Here is a 24,684-nt window from a genome sequence, read left to right on the forward strand (position 1 = left end):
TATATATATATATATATATATATAGATGAATCCGCAAATAAACTTAAAATATTCATTATCTATAATTGAATAAAATTCATACAAGTCCATGAAAATTTAATAACATCTATATAATTTTTTTTTGTATTCAAAAAGTAAAGGTATTTGAAAAAATTGATCTTAAAGAATGTGTTGTAAGCATAAGTTTTATTATGTAACGTTAGATTTTGGACAAAAACAACATTGAGTCTGATTGTGACCTACCTACCTAGTCATGAAAAGGCACAATATAAATCAACACACCAATGGGAAACGTTTCTCTTCTTACCCTTAACAAATTTCAACTACATCGTTTCTCTTCTCAAACCAAATCAAAATAAATAATTTCCAAAAATAATAAGAAATAGATAAATAAATTTGACTTTTTTTTAGGCAAGAAGCCAAAATTGGTAAAAGTAAAATAAAATAAATAAATAAAAATAATAAATGAAAGAAAAAGAAAAGAAAATGTGCACCGCTCTAAACTCTGAAATCAAATAGCAGCAATAGCACTCAATCAATGCTTCTAAAGTTTTGAACTTTTTTTCATTTGAAGCTTCACATTCATTGTTTTATTATCCACATTACCCTTTTCATTTCTTCTACATTTTGGAGATAAAGTTTGTATTTTTAAAACTTTTGCTGCAAAACTCGACGAAGAAGTGCAAAAATCTTTCATTTTTCAGTTAGATCCAGTTGCAAGCTCAGTGATGGTATTCATCATTTCTCATTCATTTGGGTTTTTTTCTTCTGCTATTGCTTTAGTCAATTTCAAGTCTTCCATTATTCCCTTTTGTTCAAATTAATTATTGTTTTTTTGATAATGGGGTTGTTGTTTTCATTCTGTTGATGCAAATGGAGTTGTTGCTGCTGTTGTTGTTGACCTGTGTTTATCAACTAATCTGCTATAATAGAATAGAAATTAGAAAACATATTAGTGGTTATGTTTTTTATGAATGTGCCCCCTTTATTATTTTGAGCTGACAGTGTAGTAATCCAATTCTGTAGTAGTAGTAGTGATTTTGATCTTAATTAGGTTTTGGAAGAAAAAGAAAAGCCGATGTCTCGGAAGGTTTATAGTTTATGTATTTTTTTTTTGGTACATTTATAGTTTATATTGATTTTCAGTTATTTTACCTGGAATCTTGTGAATTTTTTTGATTGCGAATGCTGTTTCTGGAAATCGGACCATGTTGGATTGGCATTGTTGGTTATAACTTCGTAAATTTGTCGCCATTATTTTATCCATTCAATTAAGTTTTTTCGTTGACTTAAGGATAAAAAGCAAACATGGCGCCATTACGTTGCTGATGCATTTAAGTTCTTTCGTTGACTTAACTGTTAAAAGCTGTTTTTTTTTTTATTTGTATTTAAATTTGGTCTAAATTTGAAAAATATAAAGAATTTGACCTTTCCGTTTACAACCACGTGTTTTTGAGTTTCACCGCAGTTGTGTGATTATGGATATGCTTCGTATTGTAGGCTGCTGTTGCGAATCCCATTGTTGGGACCCATGTTTGGATTGAGGATTCTGATATCGCTTGGATAGATGGTGAGGTCGTGGGGGTCAATGGAGAGGAAATCAAAGTCCTTTGCACTTCAGGAAAGACGGTGAGTGCATTTTGTAATATTTGCTAAACGTTAATCTTGGCCTTCGACAATATTTTTTTTTTGTTCTTTGAATTAACAGTTTTACATGAGTGCTTTGATTTATTTGAATCTTTAAAGGATAGCATCGTGTAGATATTCATTTTTTTTTCAACTCAGAATTTGTAATTTTCCGATGCTTTAAAATTTGTGAATTATGTTCCTTCATATGTCTGATTTGCAATGTGCAGGTTGTTGTTAAAGCTTCCAAAATTTATCATAAAGATACTGAAGTTCCACCAAGTGGAGTGGATGATATGACAAAGCTCGCGTACCTGCACGAACCTGGAGTCCTAAATAATCTGAGATCGAGATATGATATCAACGAAATTTATGTACGCATTTGGATTCCTAACTTTCCTAAAATTGCATCTGTTGCGTATCTTTGTTTATTAGAAATCTTCATGTTTTCATGCTTTATTAGTGTGTGCAATAATATCAACATTTTGCTTCCAGACTTACACTGGGAATATATTGATTGCTGTGAACCCTTTCATAAAGCTTCCTCATTTATATGATATTCATATGATGGCACAATATAAAGGAGTAGCTTTTGGTGAGTTAAGTCCACACCCCTTTGCTGTTGCAGATGCAGCATATAGGTAACTTTCATATATGTCCTGTAAATTGAGCATGCTATTATGTTACAGAATCTAACTATATAAATTATTTCTGCATTTAGGCTCATGATAAACGAGGGAATCAGCCAGTCAATATTGGTTAGTGGTGAAAGTGGAGCAGGTAAAACAGAAACTACTAAGTTACTCATGCGATATCTTGCTTACATGGGTGGGAGAGCTGCAGTTGCTGAAGGTAGAACTGTTGAGCAAAAAGTCCTTGAGGTGCGAAAATTATATCCTTACGAATCTATTTTGGCATGCTGGTTTGACTACCGTAGACTATTTATTTATTTTGTTAATCTTATTCACATCTAAGTTTCTTACAACCTTAACAAACTAAATATAACTTTTTTCCCCCTCTTCCTTGTTTTGCAGTCAAATCCTGTCCTAGAAGCTTTTGGCAATGCAAAGACTGTCAGGAATAATAATTCAAGGTGGAAATTAACAAGTGTTCTGCTTATAGCGCAAATTTTTATGGCATATCTTATTTGTTTTATTTTCTCACCTGCGACTTTTGCAGTCGTTTTGGTAAGTTTGTGGAGATTCAATTCGATCAAAAAGGAAGAATTTCGGGTGCTGCTATCAGAACTTATCTGCTGGAAAGATCACGTGTTTGCCAGCTGTCAGATCCTGAGAGAAATTATCATTGTTTCTACATGCTCTGTGCTGCACCTGCAGAGGTAACAAGATCCTTTTATATTAATTTGTTTCAGGTTTGGAATTTGGATCATAAAATTAAAATGGAGTTACTAACCATCAGAAAAAACTGTATGAAAATGGACCAGTAGAATGTTTGGAAGTTCTTTATAAATCCATGCTTGGCATTTTGAGGTTTGTGCTTTAATTTTTCCTGTCCTTTGTTTTATATATTTACAGGTTGTTAAGAAGTACAAATTAGGACATCCAAGAACATTTCATTATCTGAATCAATCAAATTGCTATGAGTTGGAAGGGCTTGACGAATCTAAAGAATATATCACAATAAGGAGAGCAATGGATGTTGTTGGAATAAGTATTGAGAATCAGGTATTTTCATTGTGAGTTTCTTTAGTTTCATGATTAGTTTCTTCAACTATGACCTATGATCTATGATTCAATGCTTTGTTTTTCCACTTCACACACCTCTCTCCAGGATGCAATATTTCAAGTTGTGGCTGCTATTTTGCATCTCGGGAACATTGAATTTGTGAAAGGGGATGAGATAGATTCATCTATGCCCAAAGATGAAAAATCCCGATTCCACCTACAGACTGCAGCTGAGCTTTTCATGTGAGCAAACATTGAACATTTGCACTGTTTCAAGTTTTATCTTTCTTTCCTTTTCCACCTTGACCAAAAAAATTTATTCAGGTGTGATGCAAACGCACTTGAAGATTCTCTTTGCAAACGCGTAATTGTTACTCGCGATGAAACAATAACAAAATGGCTGGATCCAGAAGCTGCCGCACTCAGTCGAGATGCTTTAGCTAAGATTGTTTACACAAGATTGTTTGACTGGTAAGTCTGTGAGCAGATTGGTCAGATATACTTCTACGAAACATGATTTGACGCATTGGCGAATTTGGTCAATTCGCTCGAAGTATAAATCTCGTTTCAGTAACTATCTGTCATTTTTTTGTAGGTTGGTTGATACCATAAATAATTCCATTGGTCAAGATCCTGAGTCAAAATCCTTAATTGGTGTGCTGGATATTTACGGTTTTGAGAGTTTCAAGAATAACAGGTGTGTACCTAGTACAACTTTTGTTGCGTAATTAGCAGAGATCAGTCTCTTCAAGTGAACAATTACTCCAATAAAACTTGCTGATTATTATAACTTATAAACCCCTTTGCCAGTATGGTAATTTTGTATATTATCCCTGATTTTTTTTTTTGAAGTATATTATTCCTGTTTGTCACGTGTACTTTGCAGTTTTGAGCAATTTTGTATTAATTTGACAAATGAAAAGCTTCAGCAACATTTTAATCAGGTAAATTTATGAAAGATAGATTTTTTTTTCTCCTTATAATTGCTTGTTTATCTGAAGCAGACAACAAACTCACCTTTTTGTTTATTACACATGCTACTGTTGAGCTCAAATATTTTGTTTTACAGCATGTTTTCAAAATGGAGCAAGAAGAATACAAAAAAGAAGAAATTGATTGGAGTTACATTGAATTTGTGGATAATCAAGATATTCTGGATCTGATTGAAAAGGTTTTCTCACTCTGAAATCTTTATGTTGATTGTTTTGATCTCTCGCTGCACGATTTTATATAAGATATTCAATCTTGATAAATATTACTCTCTCCGTCCCAAGTTTTAAGTCGTTTTACTATATAAATGAAACATTAGTGTTTCTTTTCCTATCGTATTCCAATTATTCCAATTCTATTAATTTCTCTTTCCCTGACCAGTAATAAAGGATAATTTTGTGAAGTAACAATTTCTCTATCCCATACAAAATTAACTATATTAATTTGTGAGAAATGGCCATAGTGACTTATAATTTGGAATAAAGGTAGTATGTATTAAATGTGTTGGTGATTGGCTATGGTCATAATTCAACTCTCAAGCTCAGTTTAATATTGTTAGACATTTGGGGCCTAACTCATCCTCACAAAACCGGCTTTTAAGGTGAGGATTGCCTCCTCTTTATAAACTCTTCTCAAGAGTCTTGTCTATCCGATGCGGCCCTTGAATTCGACAAGCTCTGATACCATGTTAGACATTTGGGGCCTAACTCATCCTCACAAAACTGGCTTGTAAGGTGAGGATTGCCTCCTCTTTATAAACTCTTCTCAAGAGTCTTGTCTATCCGATGTGGGACTTGGGTTTTTCCCAATAAATATGGGTGGCTGTATATCAAAGAGATAAGTTGACTTGAGAGTTACTGATAATTTTTCTATTTTTCCTTTTGACAGACTAGTAATATGATTTCGTCATAAAAAAAGACTAGTAATAGTATGATTTTGTTTGGTACTGTCATTATTTGAAATATTTTTAACTTTGGAATTGTCTTGCATTCATTTTCAGAAACCCGGTGGCATTATTTCGCTTTTGGATGAAGCATGGTACACTTTGTACTGATAACCCATATATTATTATTTGTTTTAATTATTTCTATGGATGCTCAGGTAGTTGTATGTGTTTGTTTAATGCAGTATGTTTCCTAGATCAACACATGAAACTTTTTCCCAAAAGCTGTATCAGACCTTCAAAGACCATAAAAGGTTTAGCAAGCCCAAATTATCACCTAGTGACTTCACAATTTGCCATTATGCTGGCGATGTAAGTTGTTAAAATTGTAATTTTAGGTTAGAAATATAAGAAATAGGATACATATATTATATAATATATTGTCAACAATGCTAGTTCTGATTTGTTTATTCTTTTTTTGTAGGTTACTTATCAAACTGAGTACTTCCTTGACAAGAACAAAGATTATGTTGTTGCGGAACACCAGTCACTTCTTTATGCTTCCACATGTCCCTTTGTATCAGGCTTGTTTCCTCCTTCACCCGAGGAAACTTCCAAGCAATCAAAGTTCTCTTCAATAGGTTCCAGATTTAAGGTGCTTTGAATTTATAAAAAAACAATTAATTTGTCTTTCTTGCTTAGTCATTGGGATTGTAAAAACTCTTCATATGTCCTGCAGCAACAATTGCAATCTTTACTTGAAACTCTAAGCTCCACTGAACCACACTACATTCGATGCGTGAAACCCAATAATCTTCTTAAGCCGGCAATATTTGACAATAAAAATGTTTTGCTGCAACTGCGCTGTGGGGTAAGACTGCTACCATTTTTATCCCTTTTTTTTTTTTAACCATAGACTCATGTTGTAATTGAAGGTCAACCATAGAATATATAAGTCTATACTTATTAAGATAGTTCACCTGGTTGTAGGGAGTTATGGAGGCAATCAGGATTAGCTGTGCTGGTTATCCCACTAGAAAAGCCTTTGATGAATTTGTGGATCGATTTGGCCTTCTTGCTCCTGAAGTATTGGATGGAAGGTATCTATGTTGTTCATCTTCCTTATCAGGAATCTTAGATGTTATTCTGAAAATGTTTACTTATTCCATATTTTAATTATGTTAGTTCTGAGGAGGTCACTGCTTGCAAGAGGATCCTAAAGAATGTTTGGCTTGAAGGTTATCAGGTAACCAATACAATGTGGCTTAACATTTAATTCTTGTGGAATTTTTTATTTTTATTTTATGCTCATTGTTGCTGGGAGAATTGGTAATATTTCCTTTTCCATCCTCTTTGCATGCTTCTCATTCACTACCATTCTGTTGGGTGTAGATTTTGAAAGTGTACTTTGGGTTTAGGAATATCATATTTCATGTATTTGTCATGTGTGTAACGAACATGAATTGCTAAGAATTCGCATCTATAGTTACTTCTATAATGTTCACCGTTGCATTTAGTGATAGCAGATTGGCCATAGAAGGCTATATTATCTTTTTCTAACTAATTTTACCGGTTATTGGCACAGATTGGTAAAACAAAGGTGTTTCTTCGAGCTGGTCAAATGGCAGAACTAGATACCCGTAGAAGTGAGATCTTAGGAAAGTCAGCAAGCATTATTCAGAGGAAAGTTCGCTCCTACTTGGCACGTCAAAGTTTCATTTTGCTTCGTGTGTCAGCTTTGCAGATTCAAGCTGCATGCAGAGGTCTCTGCTCATTGCTTTTCTTAAGATGTTAGCTCACAGTATGGAATTGGGGAATTACTTAGACTGTTGACGTCTGATGTCTTGCTTTGTACTAATTGCAGGACAACTTGCTCGGCAAGTTTTTGAGGGAATGCGGCGGGAGGCTTCTAGTCTGCTCATTCAAAGGTGTTTACGCATGCATATTGCTAAGAAGGCGTACAAAGAATTGTATGCCTCTGCTGTCTCTATCCAGACTGGTATGCGGGTGATGGCTGCTCATTGTGAGCTTCACTCTAGAAGGAGAACTAGTGCAGCAATAATCATTCAGGTAGGGTATATTTTGAAGAGCTATCAGTAAAAGATATTTTAAACATTTTTACTATTATTGTTGTTCAACCATTGAATACAAACTTATTATTGGTGAACTTTATTTATTTTCGTTTAAAATACTCTTCCAACTCAGATGAATTTTTGTCGTGCAGAGTCACTGTAGGAAATACCTGGCACTACTTAACTTCACAAAATTAAAGAAGGCAGCAATTGCAACACAATGTGCATGGAGAGGAAAAGTTGCCCGGCGAGAACTGCGGAAACTCAAGATGGTAAACACCTTTTAACCCGTTAATCCTTTGACTCCGGCAATGAATGCATGTTTTAAGCAAAGTTGCAAGTTATAAATATCATATTACTGATAGAACTCAAGATATAGCTTGCTGTGACCACTCAACCTTGTAAAGGGCTACCTTGAAATTCATAGCAATAAGTTTTATATGCATCAGTATGTGTACTTTATATGCTTTTGAACGAAAATAAGATAGTGGAATGTGCCAACTTTATATGTTTAAAACTATTAGATCTTATGACCAATTGGTTGTGCATTGGCAATTGACCTCTTTTCCTGTTCTCATTTAATGATTCCAATTTTTCGCTTTTTTGGTTGTAGGCTGCAAGAGAAACAGGGGCTCTACAAGATGCCAAAAATAAGCTTGAAAAACAAGTTGAAGACCTTACATTAAGATTGCAGCTGGAAAAACGTTTAAGGGTAAATGACTATTATTTTGCTATTAGTGTATATTAATTGGTGACAAGCCTTAGATATGGCTTCTGCCTGATTAGAAGCAAGAAATAGTCTATGGAATGCAATTTTAGGAAAATGCGAAACATTTCTAGATTATAAGCAGTTGTAAACCAGCGAATTCAAGCAGGGTGGTTGAAATGAAGGTGTTTTATGTGATACAAAAGTACTGCTCAAGTTGAAGAGAAATTTTTAATGCATATCTGTACCACCGGCGATGTTGTATGGGACGAATTGTTGGGCAGTAAAGAACTGGCATGAGAATAAAACAAGCGTAGCGGATATGAGGATGTTGCTTTGGATGTGTGGTAAGACTAGACGTGATAGGATTAGAAATGACAACATTAGAGAGAGAGTTGGGGCAGCACCTATCATAGAAAAAATGGTGAAAACTCGGCTTAGGTAGTTTGGGCATGTAGAGAGAAGAGATGTAGATTCTATAGTAAGGAGAGTAGATCAGATGGAGGAAAGCCAAATCACTAGAGGAAGTGGAAGACCTAAAATACTAGAGAAATTATATTTCGAAATTAATTAGTTGGATAGAGATATGATAGAACATTATGATGTCGTTTGATCCATGTAGTTGGCCCCACTTAGTGGGATAAGGCTTGGTTGTTGTACATTGGAATTTTTTCAGCTGTATGAATTAACCACTCCATTTCAGTGAGATATTGTAGTGGAATGACATTGATTTGTGAAATTGATAAAATAGTTTTTTTGTTGTCCTTTTCTGCTAAACATGCACGAAAGTGGTAATACAAAATTTGGTATCTGACCTTGAAATAAACTTATAATATCAAATATAGGTGGACGTGGAAGAAGCAAAAGCAAAAGAAAATGAAAGATTACAGTCAGCTTTGCAAAAGATGCAACTTCAGTTCAAAGAAACTAAAGTACTTCTTGAAAAGGAGCGGGAGGCTACAAAAAAATTGGAGGCGAGAGTTCCTGTCATACAGGAGGTTCCAGCTGTTGACCATGCTTTGTTGGAGAAGCTAAGTAGTGAAAACGAGAAACTCAAGGTGAGATGCTTTGTTGACCATGCTCTGGGTTTTATTTAAAAAAAGTATTAGTATATTGATGGTATGCTTCAGATATTTTAGCATAAGATGGTTTACTGAATTTTATTACTAATATAATGCTTCTCGGATTTTTTTACAGACCTTGGTGAGTTCACTGGAAAAGAAAATTGACGAAACAGAAAAAAGGTATGAAGAGGAAGCTAAAGTTAGTGAAGAAAGGTTGAAGCAAGCTTTGGATGCAGAATCGAAAGTAATCCAGATGAAGACTGCCATGCAAAGGTATCGTTCATCACAAAGCTTTGTTGATATCAGATAAAGATTTAGTTGAACATTATTAACATTTATTTCCTAATTAATATTGATAGGCTCGAAGAGAAGTTCGCAGACATAGAATTTGCAAACCATGTTCTTCAGAAACAATCTCTGTCAATAAACTCACCTGTGAAAACAGCAGTGGAGAACCTCTCTACCCCTGTATCTGAGGTAATTCATACCAACGAAATTATGTAGGTTCTCATTCTCAGTATTTGCGTATGCATCGTTTGGAATATTGACATTTTGATATGCAGAAGTTGGAAAATGGTCACCATGTGGCAGAAGAACCATATGATGCTGTAAGTACATTGTTTGCTACTATTTTTGGGTTCCGTTTTTAGAAGCGAGTGTGTTTAGTAGAATAAAATATGATTCATCTTTCCAGGATACATATGTTACACCTGTAAAACAATTTGTTGCCGAATCTGACGTGAAATTGAAGAGATCGTGCAGTGAACGACATCATGTATGTGCTTAAGTTTAAGAATTTAGTTATGTTGGTTTTTTAGTTTTTTCATGCAAGGGTGCCATTCTCAATTTTAAATTCTTGTTATGCTGTAGGGGAGTTTTGATTCACTTGTGAACTGTGTTAGTAAAAATATCGGGTTCAATCATGGAAAGCCTATTGCTGCATTTACTATTTACAAATGTCTTCTCCACTGGAAATCATTCGAAGCTGAAAGATCTAGTGTATTTGATCGCCTTATCCAGATGATTGGTTCTGCAATTGAGGTGACTTTCCTATTTTATTCTAAATTAGACTGTGGGACACAATAATATCAGGAAAAATCTTCGAAAAAACAAATTAAACTTAGGACAAGAGCATTTAGTTATGAACAACGCCATGCAAATTATCCTATTATTTGTGATGATTAACTTGTATTTCATGTTAAATTGCAATTAGGACGAGATCATTTAGTCATTAAACACGCCGTGCAAACTAATAATCTTTGCCTGGTTTGCACGTTGCACCAAAAACATTGTTTCTTTGTTGTCCTCTCTTCCTGTTGGGGTAGTTTCATTAATTATTCATCCCAGTGCCAAGTCAAACACATGATTATGGTTTTAATCTCTTTTAATAATGTTTTTGTGTTAAAAATAATTGAATACAGTCTAGTGGAATGAATTGTTAAGGCTCTTCGTACAAGTTGTCCAAACAAGAATTATAGTTTTACTAGCTTTTGTATTGAAGGCTGGGGTATCAGTAGGTGTTTAAAATAAGTTATTACGATTTTTCAAACAGACTCTCTTTATGGCCTTGCAGGATCAAGATGACAATGCTCTTATGGCCTATTGGCTGTCAAATACATCAGCATTGTTGTTTTTACTTGAACAAAGCCTGAAAACTGGGACTTCAACAAATGCAACCCCAAATGGAAAACCACCTAATCCAACATCCCTCTTTGGAAGAATGACCAAGGTAATTGTTCAATATTATATTGTATATTTTATGATTTCAATTAAGCACTTCAAAATGAAAATATTCCACTTATTCATTCCGAGGGTAAATTGCAGAGTTTTCTTTCATCCCCTTCTTCCGCCAACCTTGCTTCCCCTTCATCAGTAGTACGCAAGGTAGAGGCCAAGTACCCTGCTTTGCTTTTCAAGCAGCAGCTCACAGCCTACTTGGAGAAAATATATGGCATCATCCGAGATAACTTGACAAAGGAGTTAACATCAGCTCTTGCACTATGTATCCAGGTTTGTTGAAATCTAGTTGGAAACTCAAGTTAATTTTAAACCAACAATTATTGGATGGATAAATCCGGAAACATTGTCTAATCCGAAATAGTTTTCCTTTTATGTTCCTATATACACTTATTTTCTAGAAACTTCAAATGGATCAAGTTTGCATATTGTTTAGTCAAAAAATTTGTTCTGCTTCTTATGCAAACCACATTGATGATACACAGGCACCAAGAACATCAAAGGGAGTGTTACGATCTGGCCGATCATTTGGTAAGGATTCCCCGATGGTTCACTGGCAGAGTATTATCGAATCCCTCAATACCCTCCTCTGTACACTGAAAGAGAACTTTGTAAGGAGCTTTGTGACTAAATTATTAACATCTGAATATTATGCAATTACCTTTATGTTAGCCTTGTCTATTCATTTTTTTTAAATTGCTGAAAGATAATAATAGTATTTTTGGTTTCAGATTCCTCCTGTTCTTATCCGAAAGATCTTCAGTCAAACATTCGCATTTATTAATGTTCAACTCTTCAATAGGTACATGATTTTTACGCACACCCTTTAACATAAAAGACATTTTTGTTGTATCATAATGTTTCTATCTCATAAATACGGAAAAGTTAATAACTCTTTCCTCTAAAATGGTTGCCACTAGTCTTCTAGTTCGTCCCGGTTGTTGCACATTCAGCAATGGGGAATATGTGAAAGCTGGATTAGCTGAATTAGAGCTGTGGTGCTGCCAAGCAAAGGAGGAGGTAATTTGTTTTCAATTTTACTCTAATGTGTTAATACTTAATCTTGAGTTAGCACATATGTTACTTGGCGTCGTGATGACATGTCATTTTCGCACTGGTTTTCACGTCCTTAATAAAAGCTCCAAAATAATTTCCTTATGTTTGCAGTATGCAGGATCGTCTTGGGATGAGCTCAAGCATATAAGACAGGCTGTTGGATTCTTGGTAAGTGTGTCTTGTTAGATAATATAATACCTTTTCATACTAATATTTTGCCAAATTGTTTTAATAATCAATGTTGGTTTTCTTCCTTTCACAATTCATGCTATTTTTATTTACTTGATTCGTACATACCTCAGAGAGGCCAAGTCTATTAAGATTAGGTTTTGTTCACAACTTGACTGGACATAAATGTCTATACACATTTTGAAGTAACCTCGACCGATTTTCTCGTACAAAATGCTCTTGCATTAGCTCTAGAAAGAAAGTCACGCTCAATAAAATTACAATGAGAATAAATAATTTCAATTTTAAACTTAAAATTTATCCAAATAGTAACAAGGATATCATTAGTTTTAGAATGAAAATCTTGCTCAATAAAGTTACTGAGACAAAGTGCCTCTTGCATTAGTTCTTGGAATTACATGAATTATGGCATCAGGCCTATATGCACCTGTGCAGCCCGCTCTACTTTTACTGTGCAGAGTGGACTGAAAATTGGAAATCATGGGAACTTTTTTTTTACCATATTAGTTCAAAGACAAGCACGTTCTGTATGAAATAATCGAAATCCAATCTTTGTTTTAATTACTTCCACATTGTTTAATTTTTGTATTTTATATAACAGGTTATTCATCAGAAGTATAGAATATCCTACGATGAAATCGTTAATGATTTATGCCCTGTAAGTCTTTATCCATCTCAAACTCCACATGCGTGCATGAAACCTGTGTCTCTCATTTATACTCATGCCATTATACTCTAACAACTATAATCTCATCGTCACAGTTTTTAGAGTTTATATACTTTTTATCTCATCATTTCCCTGGTTTTGCTTCTATAGATCTTGAGTGTTCAACAGCTATGTAAAATATGTACACTCTACTGGGACGATAACTATAATACACGAAGCGTATCACCACATGTAAGTTTGTGTCTATATTTTCTCCAATCACGCAAAAGGTATCCTTGAAATGGCAAATGTTTGATTGATACATATATACCTTCAGGTCCTTGCAAGCATGAGGATGGACTTGGACTCCAATGATGCTATGAACGATTCTTTCTTGTTGGATGACAGTTCCAGGTGAGGGTGCTTTACTAACATGCACTTTGAGCTTTAATAAAACCATGCAGTGGTGGAAATTATCTTGATACCTTCCAATATAATAGAAGAAAATTGATATAGTGAAATTCTTGATCAAATATTATAGAAATTATATGCTATTAGTTTTTTTTGGAATTGCAGTTGATTGAGAGATTAATTAGAACATATTAAAGATATTCAATAACTTAGAGATTAATTTTAGAGATATTGTTTTGAAAAAGACCGAAGCTATTTTGTTTGTTTACTATAATGATGTTTTTATTTTTTATTTTAAAAAGTAGTTATAAAAAGTTATTTCTGGATGCTTCTCGTTTGAAGCAATTTGTAGATTTTTTTTCTTTCTTGAAATTGTCATTTTTTAGAAAATCTGTAACAAACAGATGAAAGCTTCTAAAAGTGACTATTTTGTTTAAAGAAGGTGATTTTTTAATAAAGAAAATGTAACGAAGAGTCCCCGAGATATTATGCAACAATAGGCTTATATTATTTGCTTATAATGTTTTATTTTTACAGCATTCCCTTCTCAGTGGATGACCTCTCTACATCTCTACAAGAGAAGGACTTTTCTGACATGAAACCAGCAGATGAACTTCTTGAGAATCCAGCATTCCAATTTTTAATTGAGTAGCCTTACGTTGCTTTTTTTTTAAATTTTTTTTTATTGCGCCATTGGTGCTTGTAAATACCCTTTTATATTTACTTTCTCTTTTACATTTTTTCCATTTAAAAGGAAAAATATAGTGCTATTAGTGCATCATCATGGTGCCTCAGCTGTATAGTATTTTTTTTTTCCATTCTTTTGTTGGCATTCAACTATAATTTTTTTGTTATTAATACGGGGAGGTATTTTTTGGGAGCTTGCCCTGTATTTTTCTTTTTATACCCCCTTTTTGTAAAGTCACTGGAATGAAGAAATATATGAAAAGCAGGAATTTGAACTCTAGTTATTATTTTCGTATTTTTGGCTCTTATTTTTTGGGAGCTTTTTCTATTTCGACGGTAAGAATAATTTAATTCGTGTACTAAAATAATGATCATTACAAGCCAATTTATTATGTAGTGAAAGGGGATCCCCTATTCCTGAGAACAATTTGAACTTAGAAGATAAAACACCTAAATCAACAACTACACTAGAGATGGACCTGGATCCTTTGCTGTGAGTGCTTCACGCAATGGTCAATCTTAGTCATAAAACATTAATCCAACGGTTCAGATTTGTTCTGTTAGTATTCACACAGTTTGATCTCAGCCACTTATATTTGATCGGACGATTCACATTCCTTACAGCATTCTGCTGTTACAGCAGGAAATCTGCTTCCCACTAGAGACCATAGAATGAGCAGAGTTTACGGACTTCAAGTCAAATTTTGTACCTAGCTTCCAACGAATCAATCACTTCATCCTTTGTTCTATGACATCAAAAAGATGAGACGTCAAGGGTTTAAAACTTATCCAATTGCGACAATTTTTTGTTGTTGTTGTGGACACTATTTGAATTTTAGTGGTCTCGGAAAAGTCCAACTTAAACCTATGATTAGAAACCAATTGAATGTAGGAGAGTGAGTATGCAAAAAATGATTCCAATGATGTGTTGATATCACAACTGTTCTAACGAAAAAAGAAGAAAAAAAATTAGATTCGAAGGAGGAAGGGCTTTTTGCATGATCTTGTGAACAAATAATCCTTTGACACGTGTGCTAATCAACTTTAAACATACATGTGCATCTATCTAAAGGTTTTTTTGGGTGGTGACCGCACATCCATCGCGACTAAGATAAGAGACAAAGGGGAAAGACAAGTCTTCCCGACAACATAGTAGAACGACATAATATGTTTCAAATTGACAACCAAATTCGTGCAAAGTGGCTTGACTTATCCGAGACGGTACAAGAAGGTGGTCCAGAGACCCAATAATGGCGACAATCTATAATGATGGCAGGTTGATAAGGGGCCGCGGAAATAGACAATTGAATAGAAAAGTGAAGTGGCGACGGCCATGGAGGTAGATGACAATTGTGGGAAGCGATTTCACCGTCGATAGGTGTGGAGTGAGCAATCTTAGCACTAAGCTCCCATAAGAGAAGGAAATGATTTACACGAAGAGAGGAAGGGATCAAACCACGACGTACGATATGAAGACCAATGATCCAATTAGATGCATCTTCAAAAACACAACCAAAGGAGACATGTTTGGGAAACACAAACACTAGAGGAAGGATATATAACTAGAAAACACTAATACTCGGAGGCACCACTATAGGGATTTGAAACACTATTCGCTTCCAAGAGTCCTATTAGGGTTGAAAACCCTAGCAGAGCTATTTATTGGGAGCTTGCTCTTTTTTTTAAGGGAGAAAATTCTACATAAAATGTCTTTACAACCAAACCATTAAGTTGTAACAGCAGGGACAAAGTTTATCTAATACTTAGTTCGGCTTATATGTATGCTTGAACTTCGATTGCTTTCTAAAGTAACGGTTCTTTAAGAACAAAATAAATAAAATAATAAATTAATATGTAAACTTAATGTTTGAATTCCTTAATTATTTTTATAAATATTATGAAACTCAATATTTGTGGGTGAAGAACTCTTCAATTAAAAAGGGTTTGTTTTCCCTTCTTTTGCCGTTGAAAACTTTCTATCCAAAATTAGTTTTGCTTTTCATTTTTTAAAAAGAAAACCGGACCAACATATGCACAACACGACTCTCCACAAAAAGAATTAGTGTTTGACTCTTGAAGTCGCCTATTTAAAAGATAACTCAGTCTTTGTAAAAAAAAACCTAGTGTTGACGACTTGATGATTATTGATTGCTCATATGGTGTTACCAAACTGGACTAAGCTATGGGGACACCATGAGGCTCCTACCGAAGATTAAAGATCCTAATTACGGTGAGTTAGAAGAAAGAAAGCAGTGCGAACATTCGTTTATTCATACCGACAATCTCTTTCTAGCATATATCCAATTGGGTTCAACCTAAAGTTTATGAAAGGAACTAATATTATGATGTATACTTATTTGCTACGTACAAAATCTGCCTTAAATGAGCACATACAAGATACAACTGAAAAATTCTCAAGATTTGAAACATTTTCTGGCCAACCCATTTGGAATTCACATGGTACGAGCACCTAAAGGAAAGATACAAGCCAGATTATCCCTACCCCAATAAAAGGGTTTGGGACCAAAGCTCCTATCCTTCTGGACCACCCTATATAAATTTGCAGCCATTACAACTGTAACCTTACTACTATTTGATAATGTCACAGTCAGAAGACTAATAATATGAACAAATTGAAATGAATAAACGATTATGAATTTAGTTTTTGGATTTGGATAAGCTTTGGTGGCAAGAAAACGAGTAAAGGAAATTTGTTTCAGGTTGGTATGATTCTTGCCCATGCTGTGTGGATGTATTTCTTCACGAGGTTCACCTGAATTTCTCACTATTGTTGGTCCATTCCAAGTGCTACAAGGTCCTTACCCTAGCCCTAGCCCTAGGCTATTAAATTAAAATATATACACTTCATAATCCTACCATCCCTATCTATATGCTAGTTGTGGAAATTCATTTATAGCATTCACAATCACAACCTGATCATAATTTTCAATGTACTAGTATACAGCAATGATTTGGCACTGTTAGATTTCAACTTTAATTTCCCTTCAAAAATAACATTTGATTGGCTTTGTTCCCAATTTTTCATGCTACTAGGTCTCCTCTCTAGGCTTATTCTTTTCAAAAAGATATTTTTAATACTTTTGGAAAATGATTGATTTTTCTTCCATTTTGACTGGTTTTCCTCTATTTTGTTGTTGTACTAGAATTAATTTTATCCATTTGAAGAAGGAAAATTTAACAAGGAGTACTTTGTTGAATACTAATTAATAAACTAAACCATTCTATTAGAAATTCATTAACTTTTTTTTTTTTTTGAAAATTGATCAAAAAACCATTCTGTTATAATGATATCTATATAAAAAAAAAAACTGAGCAAAACACATCAAAGTTTTCAGTTTAATGTAACTTACAATAGATATTAATTAACTAATATATAGGACAAAACTTTTTTTTTTTTTTTTGAGAGAATATAGGACAAAACTATTTCCTACATATATAGACGATGAAATTTCTCCATTTGGACCATCAAACATGTAGAAGCTTCCACAACAAGAGCTGTATAAGCATGTAGCAAAATTGGAAAGGAAAAATAAACACTATGTATGAAAATGACAGTGGTTTTATTATTATTTGCATAGACACACACTATCATACAAAGGAATTAAATTTCCTCTTTATTATTGTTTTTTTAGGGGGTATTATTGTTTATAATTATCTATATAATAATTCCTCATTTTGATATTTTAAAATAAAAATATTCTATTATTCATTTGAAATATAAAACAATATAATTCAACAACCACTCATATTTTCAACAGCAATTGTCATCCATCACTCAAAATTCAACAACAATACAACTAAACTCATAACAATAATTCAACATAATTAGATATATAACGATGAAGCAAAATTGACGCAAATTGACAACCTAATTTAAGCAACCTAAATAAAACTCTACTGACATTTTGGACACCTGCAGTTTGAACAATCCCACAAGTATAGCACTCTAACTTCAGTAACCATCATGGAAAAATTGGAGCGTACATCAGAATCAACCTTAAGAATCGCTAGATAGTAAACATAATTTCATTTGTTGCTATTTGAACTCAAATATGTGTATATGACTTGAACTGCAATATGAGGCACAATATGATTTTCACGACTTCATGAATGAAACGGTTAAGTTGTCTCTCCAACTCAATCGAGTCGTTGGTAGGGGCTAAATACATTTTAATTGTCTTCTCCAAAGCTGCAAATTGGACATGAGCTTTGACTAGAAGCATGCTTGGGTCGGTGCTTGTGTGGGTGCACTTTGACATGATGAAATTGTTTACCTGATCCAGTGAGTGTTTATCTCATCCAATCGAATATGCCTCTTTTGATGAATCTTCATAGCAATAATACAAACACATGACAACCTAGAAGAAAAAAACGAGAATCAACAATGTAGGTGATAAAAACGAAAGGTAGAGTGTAGGAGGAGTTGTTTAGTACAGTCTATTGTCTGTAATATAACAAAAAGCAGACCGGTCGTAACTCCCGAATTTGAGAGAACGGGAGTTAAGACCAAATGTAAAAATAGGTTCATAAGTCCCGATAAGGATATTTTGGACATTTTGAGGGGACTGTGAGCAAACCAAGGGGTCGATTGAGCAATTTTCTACCATAAAAGCCTATATATTTCAGCCCATTATGCATGGATTTGGGGAATGCATGATAAATGATGATTAGTGTGTATTAGTCAAAATGATGCCTACAATAATCTATATATAATTTAGGCATCCAAAGCTATCACTATCATGAAATTCACTGCCACGAGTGACGCAATCTTTTTTCTTGGCTTTGTCTTACTTGTGATATTAATCAATCAATATAATATAATGAGAAATTCCAAGTTGGTCATTTTCTTCAATTTTCACATGGCTCCAAAAATGCGTCCCCAGCCACGACTTCCAAATTTAGATTTGAATGATATATCCCTATCTATATAAGTACACACACATGTCGTAGTTGAAAAAAATTTGTGGCTTAGGGTTAAGGAAACAAAATGAAGATAATGAACATGTTCCCATTTTTTCAGTATGACAGTTCGAGAGGGAATAATACTCACTCTGGCTGGCCTTCAATCAATGTTGACGATCCAATTTAAAATAGCTGGTAAACATTTTTATCAAATACATAGGACTAAATATTTTTTAGAAAAAACATAAATTATTATAGGTGATTAGGAAAAATGATTGTGAAAGGTACATACTATTTTGGGTTTGTCTAATATAGACCTCCCAAAAAGACTTATAAAAGGAAAAGAGATGTAATATTTTATTAAATTTATTGCTTAAAATAATAAGGGCCACCCTTATACCATTGGAGATTTGGAGGTCTATATTATATCTACCCTAACATTTTGACAAATAACTAATGTTTAAATATTTTAAAGATTTGCTCTTTTTTTTTTTTAAAGATTATTAACTGACTAGTGTAATTTTTTTTTACTCTTAGGTCCAAATGAGAGGGCTCCATACTTTTGGAGTATTAATACACAGAGTCACTCACAACCTACTTACTCACATTGAGTTGAATTGGAAAACTATTTCAATTTCTATTGAAATTATATGCATGCAGGTCAACTTAAAAGCAAAGATTGTATTTTTGTTGTTGACAAGATTAAAAGAAAGATTGTTAATGATAATTAGTCAAACTATATACCTACTGCACATGATATAAGTTTCTTAATTAGTTAACGGTTAAATATTCCAAATTGTAATTTAAGCATCCTTTCCATGTGGTCTCATGTGTTTCACCGGAGAGTCCACATTTCTTCCTAGTGATGTGGTGTGTATATGAAATCTTCTTGAAATATAAGTATATAGTATATTATATAGTCAAATAGGTTTCATAAAATGTAGTTTATAATATATGATCATAAGCATCTAATCCACCAGCCATGTTCTTCGTTTTCTTTTGGTAAACGGCCGGTCATGTTCTAAGCATATAATTAATATCATTCTTCCTAACTATCTTGAGATATGTATAATTATTAATTAATTTATACTAAAATAATATATCGACGTTTCTTTAAAATCCGTTATATATCTTTGCCGTTATGGTAGTTAGTAGTTAATAGTAAGTGGTAGTATGTGACTAATAATATAGTAATGCTACTGATTATAGTATCTCTTCTATAATGCACTTAATCAATAGGAACACCTAACTTCATGTTCATTAGGGTAAGCACTTAATTTGTCGTTGTGTGCAAAGTGAATAATAAAAAATTAAATAATTTGCATGTAATTCAAATTGATTATACAAATGTGCTAGTATATAAATTGTTGGTTTCCACACTTATGTGCATACCATTTGTCAGAAAAACAAAGATTATTGATGACTACTTATGTTTGACCGTTGAATTATCATACCAAACATTTATGAAGAAAGATTTGAACTTATCTCCCAAAATCACTAAACATGGAACTAATCTAGTTTTTTTTTTTAATTAGGAGAAATGATATTTGAACATTCATTTGGTGATAATTTTTATGACAACTTTTTCTCTCACACTCACATTATTTTTTACTTTATCTTTCTATTGTTATAATTTCCGTGTCAATACTACTTTTTCTTTGTAAATTATGGTTGTCAAATAAGTTGCTACCAAATTAATTATTCAAATAACAATCCTCTTTTATTAATTAAATTAATTCATGGATTATTTATTTTGAGAAAATTCATGGATGTTTTATAGGAGACAACAATAGATTGTAGAAAAGAATCCGAGTATTTAAAATGACCAAAGTTTGAAAGTTTTTTTTAGTAAATGGTTACTTGAGTCTTAAGTCTCTGACTTTACACCTTACTGTCATAAAGGTATCTGACTCATGATTAAATACAAAATAATCTCTAAATGTGCACTTATGTTATAAGTTTAGTCTCTGTCAGTAAAACCTTTTGTTAACTGATGAGGATGCAAATGTTTTGTGCTGACAAGGTGCATGAAGTGTCACAGGGACTAAAGTGAAAGTAGAAAATGGTCACTTTAGCCCCTGAATAAATCAATATTCCCAAATTGAATTTCAAATCCATAAATTCTAAATTTAATCCTCAAATCCTTAAATCTCATTTAATTCACCCTTTTGTTCAAAATCAAATCTTCCATTAAACACCAAAACTGAATCACATGATGATGGGTGTTGGTGCAGACTCGTCCTAACAAAGTGTTGCTCATTCGTCAAGAACTAGATCATCTTCCTCAATGAGGTTGTTATGAATATATAGAAGAAACAAACAAAAAATATTAAAATGGTCATTAAGGTCGCTCACCGTGCATACTTACTATCAATTAGGTCTTTAACCGTAAACACTTACAAAAAAAAATTTATGGATGTAGAAAACCACTTTATACCTTGAATTTTTTGTCATTTATTTCCATTAACAACGCAAATGAAATCTGTTAAATAATTAGTATTTTTTTCTTCTATTGTTTTAAGTTTAATCATGCATGCTGTTACTAATTTGCTACTATTTTTTTCGAATATTAGTACTAATTTGTCACTACTTAGATAGAAAAGACATTTTTTTAAGAACCAGCAACCAATATCCATTTTGCACTAAACAAATTGATAATTCTTTTCAAGCTTACGGCGTTGCTTTTTATCATGAATCCAATTATATTTATATTAAAACAATTATGGTTAGTGAAGTTTAATAAAAGTTAGTTAGTTCATCTTATTTAAACAGATGATAACTATTGTCTACAAAATCTTGTTTTCTATTTGGAGATTGTTTTTAATATTTAAACATGACTTCCAATTTTATTGAAACGAACCTGATAATATAGGTAAGGTTGTCACTAAGTATTTAAAAAATAAATACTAATGTGCATGAAAAGTGGGAAAGGATAGACGTGGAACGTACATGAATCTTATTAAACCTAAATCATCCACGTAGACATCTTAAAGTTTATAAAATTCCTCCTTCTCGAAACAATGCCTGGGGATTCTATATTTCACCTACATTATGCGTTTGAATTATGTCGACGTTCTATCATTCACTCCACCTTCCCGAGTTATATGAACCAGTGCTGAAAATGCGACCTCAATGAGTTCGTAATCAGTGCAGGTATTACAATCATCGATATTATAATATGGAACCATCACATGTTGCAGCAGTTAATTAGTGATTCACTTAACTACCACCTTACATATCCACATACATCAATTAGTTAAGCTTAATTACATTTACATTCTCCTAACTAGTAGGATTATCTAGTCCTAAATTGATTTGTTTATGGAGTAGTTAGTCAACATATTATCGTATACTATATTTGTTCTTGAAAAAAATATGAGGAAACTAACTAGTATAATAAACTCATGCAAATGTTGGATCTAGCAAAAGATGTTAGTCTCTTTACAATGTGGTAAATCAAAATTCGTGTTTCGATTGAGAGTGTCAATTTTTATTATCTAATAATGCTTTAAATAAGACTACATTATATGTGGTGAATTCGTATATAAATATAAGAAGGAAAATGATAACTTGTGCCTTAAAGACACATGTTAATATATCTAAAATAAAAATTATTATTGAAAATTGTGGCAATTTAATTATTTCTCAAGAAGTTAAGAATTAAATTTTTATAATAAATATTTGCTATTAATGAAATTCTTAACATGTGTCTTATGGGCACACGTTAGCATGACTCATATAAGAAAAAAAAATGAAATAAGAATTAGTGTTAGCTAATTTTATTTAAATTTTTAATATTATAATAAATTGATTTCCTAAATTATTCTTTATGAGAAGTTGATAACTTATTCTATAAGAATAAAAATGTTATTAAAAAATAAAACCAAAAATATATAAAATACTCCCATGGTCTCATTTATAAGGGATATTTGAGACAATAACAATTAAATGAGTTTAGATTAAATATATCAATTTTTACTAACCCAAATATCTTGTATAAATAGAATCCATGTGAGTAGTAGTATTTTAAGAATAATATTACGAAATGAGGTAAAATTAGCTAAAATTTACTTCATTTATCTGATCTATGGATTAATTTATAGACATTGAGTGTTTTCTTAATAGACATTAATTAACATTGCGTACCACCCACCATGTTGAGCTCAAATTTTAAATAGAATAACCTCATCTGAAATAGTGTGTGGAACGTGAGGATTTTGCTATAACCATGGCATGAGTATTGAGAAGTGTCTCTGAGGGCGGCACCTAGAATAGAGTGAAGGGGAATTTCAATTTAAAAATAAAAAATAAAAATAGAAATTAATCGCATCTTACGGTAAGAAATCTTAAAATGCGAGCAAAACTTGCCACATGCGAATAGAAGGTCGTGCCAAGTGCAATGCTCCTAACATGGTAATGGAGTGACTAATATTGCAAAATTATATGACTTCAAAATGCAAACTTTACTACTACTACTATACTCCCTCTCGTTAACTATTTCAAGCAAATGTTTATATCGGAGGTTTATAGAATAATTGATATATTTGATTTATAATATAGTTTAGATGGACATAAAATGAATTCCAAAAAAAGAAAAATAAAATTTTGTTTATAATAATAAGTGGATAATATGTTTTTAAGAGTTTAGTTTGGTTAATAAGAATAATACATAATCATAATATAATTAAATGTCGGAATTCGAATTCTAAATATTTCACTTATTCATTTTGAAAAAGATGAATTTATAACACTAGGATATTTGACCAAAAAATTAAGTGGATGAAGTATTAGTTTTTAATTCAAACAATAATCAATGGACTTATTTTTAAAAAATTTGGTGACCTCCTCTTCCACTTTTTCCGGTCCTTGATAGTCTTAATCTTCCTTTCTTTCTATATATGTCATGTATTCATGCCATTATTTTCATTCTGTTGATAAAAAAATTGATTTGTCATTACACGTGACGATTCTAATCGGGAATTGTTGTGCCCAATGCGCCAACTAACATAACCGTTTGAATATGTGTCTTAACTAAAATGAGTAGGGAAGTTAGAACTTTAGAAGGGATGAAAGGTCACGATTTAGGTCTTATTTCTTTTGGAAAAAAAAGGGCCTAAGTCCAAGAAAAAAGAAAACTAAACAGAGATGACTCTAGGGGTCGCTATCCCTATAACATCAACTAACATCAGATAACTAAGTCTAGTTTGACACTGCTCATACACACGCAACCCAGGAGCATGCTCACAACAAATGTTTGCAAGAGCGTCCGCACACAAATTCGCTTCACGATAAGAATGACAAATTTTCACGTCCCACTCTAGAGCAAACAGTCGAGGAATTTCTTGAATGAGACGCCAACCAGCAACACCTCCATCCTTAGTTGTTTGCAAGCTATGCACCACCACACTCGAATCAACGTGAAACTCAACTTTTGCTAAACCTCTCTCTCTAGCAATTTGGAGACCATCAAAGACACCTCAAAGCTCTGCTAGATATGCATTACATCTACACAAGTTGCGGGAAAAACCACTAATCCACTTTCCTTCGGCATTTCGAAAAAGTCCTCCACTACCAGCTGAAATATCTCTTTTACTAGCACCATCTGTATTCAACCGAATCCAACCGTCCTCTAGTTTCTTCCACATAACATCAACTTCCACTCGATGCTTAGTATGCTCACCCACAACACTATTATCCGCTTGTTTTATTGTTGCACCCAACCCATAATACTACGCCAGGGGTGGCTGGGGCGAATTCGAGCATCACCATGCAGTTCTCTATTGCGCCACATCCACAGAAAATGACAACTAGTAGCCCACACACAACCCCAACTTTTCACTGCATCCTTTCCAAGCTTCTGAGAAAGGTTCATATGTATCCATCCTTGCAAATTCTCAACATAAAAGTTCGCACGTACTTCAATTTTGAGTAAATTACACCAAACGCTTTTCGCTAGCGAACAATCACGTAAAACATGCAAAACATCCTCCCGATTTAGGTCTTAAGTTC

At 33.1% G+C, this 24,684-nt stretch overlaps 1 protein-coding gene across 2 annotated transcripts; it reads left to right on the forward strand.

Moving 5' to 3' along the window:
- Positions 1–495: 495 nt before the first annotated feature.
- On the forward strand, positions 496–14,032 carry LOC11440469 (myosin-6). 2 transcript variants are annotated; one of them, XM_003625405.4, is made up of 39 exons: positions 496–731; positions 1,501–1,629; positions 1,857–2,000; positions 2,122–2,267; positions 2,348–2,507; positions 2,661–2,719; positions 2,806–2,965; positions 3,162–3,311; positions 3,418–3,554; positions 3,636–3,782; positions 3,907–4,008; positions 4,198–4,255; positions 4,381–4,482; positions 5,302–5,339; positions 5,430–5,556; positions 5,669–5,839; positions 5,924–6,055; positions 6,175–6,284; positions 6,370–6,430; positions 6,770–6,947; positions 7,049–7,254; positions 7,409–7,528; positions 7,870–7,968; positions 8,808–9,020; positions 9,160–9,299; positions 9,386–9,503; positions 9,590–9,634; positions 9,721–9,801; positions 9,897–10,067; positions 10,600–10,755; positions 10,851–11,036; positions 11,249–11,374; positions 11,495–11,565; positions 11,684–11,783; positions 11,931–11,987; positions 12,610–12,666; positions 12,826–12,906; positions 12,992–13,068; positions 13,603–13,717. In XM_003625405.4, exons 1-39 carry the CDS (start codon positions 729–731, stop codon positions 13,715–13,717), a joined length of 4,533 nt encoding a protein of 1,510 aa, XP_003625453.2. In that variant the 5' UTR covers positions 496–728. The 2 variants fall into 2 exon arrangements, with proteins under 2 accessions (XP_003625453.2, XP_024627022.1); XM_024771254.2 differs by lacking the exon at positions 496–731 and adding an exon at positions 1,064–1,090 and having other exon boundaries at positions 13,603–14,032.
- Positions 14,033–24,684: the final 10,652 nt, after the last annotated feature.

The sequence above is a fragment of the Medicago truncatula genome, chromosome 7 (assembly GCF_003473485.1).
Source record: "Medicago truncatula cultivar Jemalong A17 chromosome 7, MtrunA17r5.0-ANR, whole genome shotgun sequence".
Lineage (NCBI taxonomy): Eukaryota > Viridiplantae > Streptophyta > Magnoliopsida > Fabales > Fabaceae > Medicago > Medicago truncatula.

Excerpts from the sequence above, each read along its gene's own strand:
- LOC11440469 (XM_024771254.2), top strand. Across the intron at positions 3,783-3,906 it reads TACACAAGATTGTTTGACTG|GTTGGTTGATACCATAAATA; the intron begins GTAAGTCTGTGA and ends ATTTTTTTGTAG. Across the intron at positions 5,340-5,429 it reads TCGCTTTTGGATGAAGCATG|TATGTTTCCTAGATCAACAC; the intron begins GTACACTTTGTA and ends TGTTTAATGCAG.